A 2,878-nucleotide genomic window follows, 5' to 3' on the forward strand; every position below is an offset into this window, starting at 1 on the left:
TATGTGTGTAGGAAATTTTTGATGTGATGGAAAAGTTGGAAGTTTGAAAAAAAAAGTTTGCGACTAAACACCGTGCAGGTACCCAACCCAACTTCCTCCTGTTCCTGTTCTTGTCCAACTCCAGCTAGCAACAGCAGCTATAAATTAGCTTCTTCATGCCTCCTTCATGCCTTCTCCCACGTAATTGGTGCCTCCCTCTTTCATTATATATAATCAATCGCACCTTAATTAATTACGTGTAGGTTTTCTGCTGTATTAAATTGTTATGTTTTCTGTTATATATGAAAGAAACAAAATTATTTGAGTCTCGCTCTTGCAGTGTACGATTAATAATCGACAGGAAAAAAAACTGCCACTTATCATCAAACAGTACACACATATGTATGTAATCTCTGAAGAATTAAACAAATCAATATACATTGATATATAATATTTCTGAAACAAATCAATATAATACATGGATCACGTACAGAGTACAGTATATATATGTGTGTGAGCTAGCTAGCTAGCTAGGTGTCATGTCGTCGTCATCTAACTACAACACTCTTAACTCCCCTGACAATAAAATTCATCACCAGTAAGTGACCATCTATAGCTAGATGCAAGCAAAACCAACAACTTGAATTAAAATTTTGTTTGATTTCTGGATCGATCCTAGATGCGGCCGGCAGTGCTCAGTCCATCCTCCTCACACATTAATTAACTTGTGAAAAAATGAAGCTAACTAATTAAAGCAGAGGGGGTGAACATATGCATGAGAGAGCCAGCTGATCGATGAGCTAACTAGCTATAGCCATATATATTTACTACTAGATGCAAGCATGCATGCAAGAATTAATATATGTACTACTATAAACTATATATATGTACACTACACACTGATATGATGATTAATTAATTAATCATGCTAGCATGCATATGCAGGGAGAGGATGATGATCGAGATTAATTTAGCTAGCAGGCGGCGGACTTGGCGAAAGGGCTGAACAAGTGCGGGGCGGTGGGCTTGTTGGTGCGGTCGGCGGCGGCGGTGGGGGAAGCTCCGGCGGCGGCGGCGGTGGCGAGGCGCTCGCAGGAGGGGCAGATGGAGAGCGTGGCGGCGGGGACGGGGAGGGTGGTGGCCATGAAGAAGCCGGCGGCGGTGGAGTGGGTCAGAGCCCTGAGCTGCTGGAGCTCACGATGGAGGCGTCGGTTCTCCTCCGTCAGCGTCTCGCAGCAGCGCTTCAGAAGCTCGCAATCCACCTCCGTCTGCTTCAGCTTCGTCCTGCACTTGACCGATCGAGCTTCTCTATATTAATTATCATGCATATTCTTCTTCAACTACTACTACTCCATGTGTAATATGTCTGTCTGTCTTGTATATATATGCATGCTTGCAAACGGGATGCCTAGGTTATACTACCTCCTATATAAATTACATTATATTAATTAATATATTAGTCAATAATTAGATAATTAGTATGTATTGGACCATCGGTAACTTTTGTTCTGAGTTCGCCATTGGATACATCCACTGCACTACTTGATTATTAGTTGTTGCACAAACATGCATGCATGCATATATATAATAAAAAGGGAGAGGGCCGGATACGGATTTTCTTTTTTGAAAATTAATATATTTACCAATTAATAAATTTGGTTGCAAAATGAAAAGACATGTGAATAAATGATTTTATATGGCAAAAAGGGGGAAAAAAAGAATAGACAAGTCGACAGAAGGAAGCTAAGGAAGTGGATAGAGAGTTAGAGGTGAATATGACCAACTAAACTAACCTGGCTCTTCTGTTTTGGAACCACACCTCAACTTGCCTTGGCCTCAGGTTTAGCTGCTTCGCCAAAGCAACCTTTTGCTTCTGCTCCAATCCATATTAAATCCCCAAACCAACAACAAAATCTTTATTAATTATTATACAGTGAAGAAAAAAAGAAACCGGCCTTCATTTTAAGTTTGCTAAGAAGAAATTGATTAGCTATTAATTTTTCTTTTGTAAATGAACGACTTTACTATGTTATGGGCTAGCTAATAAATTATTTAAGTTGAGTTACAAAACTTACAAGTAATTAATTAGTTAACCTCATGTGGAAAGAAAGGAAGGAGGAGTAGTTAGCAAGTGGGTTGATATGCGCATGCTTACAGGGTTGAGAGTGCTATGCTCCTTGAAGCGATCCTCCAGCAGAGCCGACTGCTCCTTGCTCAGCCTCAGCTTCTTCCGGCTGTTGCAGCCCTCGTCGTCGTCCGCCGCCGCAGCCGACGACGAGTAGAGCGCCCTCTCGTACTCGTATTCGTACTCCTCCTCTTCCGCCCGCACCACCTCCCTCTTCACCACCACCTGCGGCTGCCCCCCGCTCTCTGCCGGGAGCCTCAGCGTCAGCAGGGACGCCGCCGCCGACGACGGCGCTTCGTCTCTACTTTCTCTCTGCCGCCTGTGGCCGCCGGAGCCCAGGGAGAGGCCCAGAGCTAGACCCACGTCCTCATCATCTTGCGCCATCCACCACGCCAACAACCAAGCGCTCTCTCTCTCTCTCTCTCCCTCTCTCTTGTGTGCTAGCTCTAGCTCTAGAGAGAGATGAAGGTAGGTAGCTATAGAGACGATGTGAGATGAGGAAGAAGAGAAGAGGGAGAAGGGGGAGGGAGAATGGGGGCATGGAGGCCCATACATATAGGAGAGGAAGCAAGGCATCACATTAGAGAGCAGAGGAGACAAAACAAAACAAAATAAAAGAGACAAGTGGAATACCTACCTATTAGCGGAGTAGTGATGAGGCACAATAATGCACTTCTGACTTGCCAATGTTGACTAATAACAAAAAAAGTGCATGCTACTAGCATTTTGTTTTTTCATTTCTGCACATATATATATATATATATATATCCTATT

The 2,878-nt window shown here is 43.4% G+C and overlaps 1 protein-coding gene across 1 annotated transcript; it reads right to left on the bottom strand.

The window, feature by feature from the left end:
- Positions 1-386: 386 nt before the first annotated feature.
- LOC4347946 (homeobox-leucine zipper protein HOX15-like) lies at positions 387-2,631 on the bottom strand. The gene is made up of 3 exons (NM_001422962.1): positions 2,135-2,631; positions 1,773-1,852; positions 387-1,263 (listed from the first exon to the last, which is right to left on the bottom strand). Exons 1-3 carry the CDS (start codon positions 2,486-2,488, stop codon positions 954-956), a joined length of 744 nt encoding a protein of 247 aa, NP_001409891.1. The 5' UTR covers positions 2,489-2,631; the 3' UTR covers positions 387-953.
- Between the last annotated feature and the right edge of the window lie 247 nt (positions 2,632-2,878).

The sequence above is a fragment of the Oryza sativa genome, chromosome 10 (assembly GCF_034140825.1).
Source record: "Oryza sativa Japonica Group chromosome 10, ASM3414082v1".
Classification (NCBI taxonomy): Eukaryota; Viridiplantae; Streptophyta; class Magnoliopsida; order Poales; family Poaceae; genus Oryza; species Oryza sativa.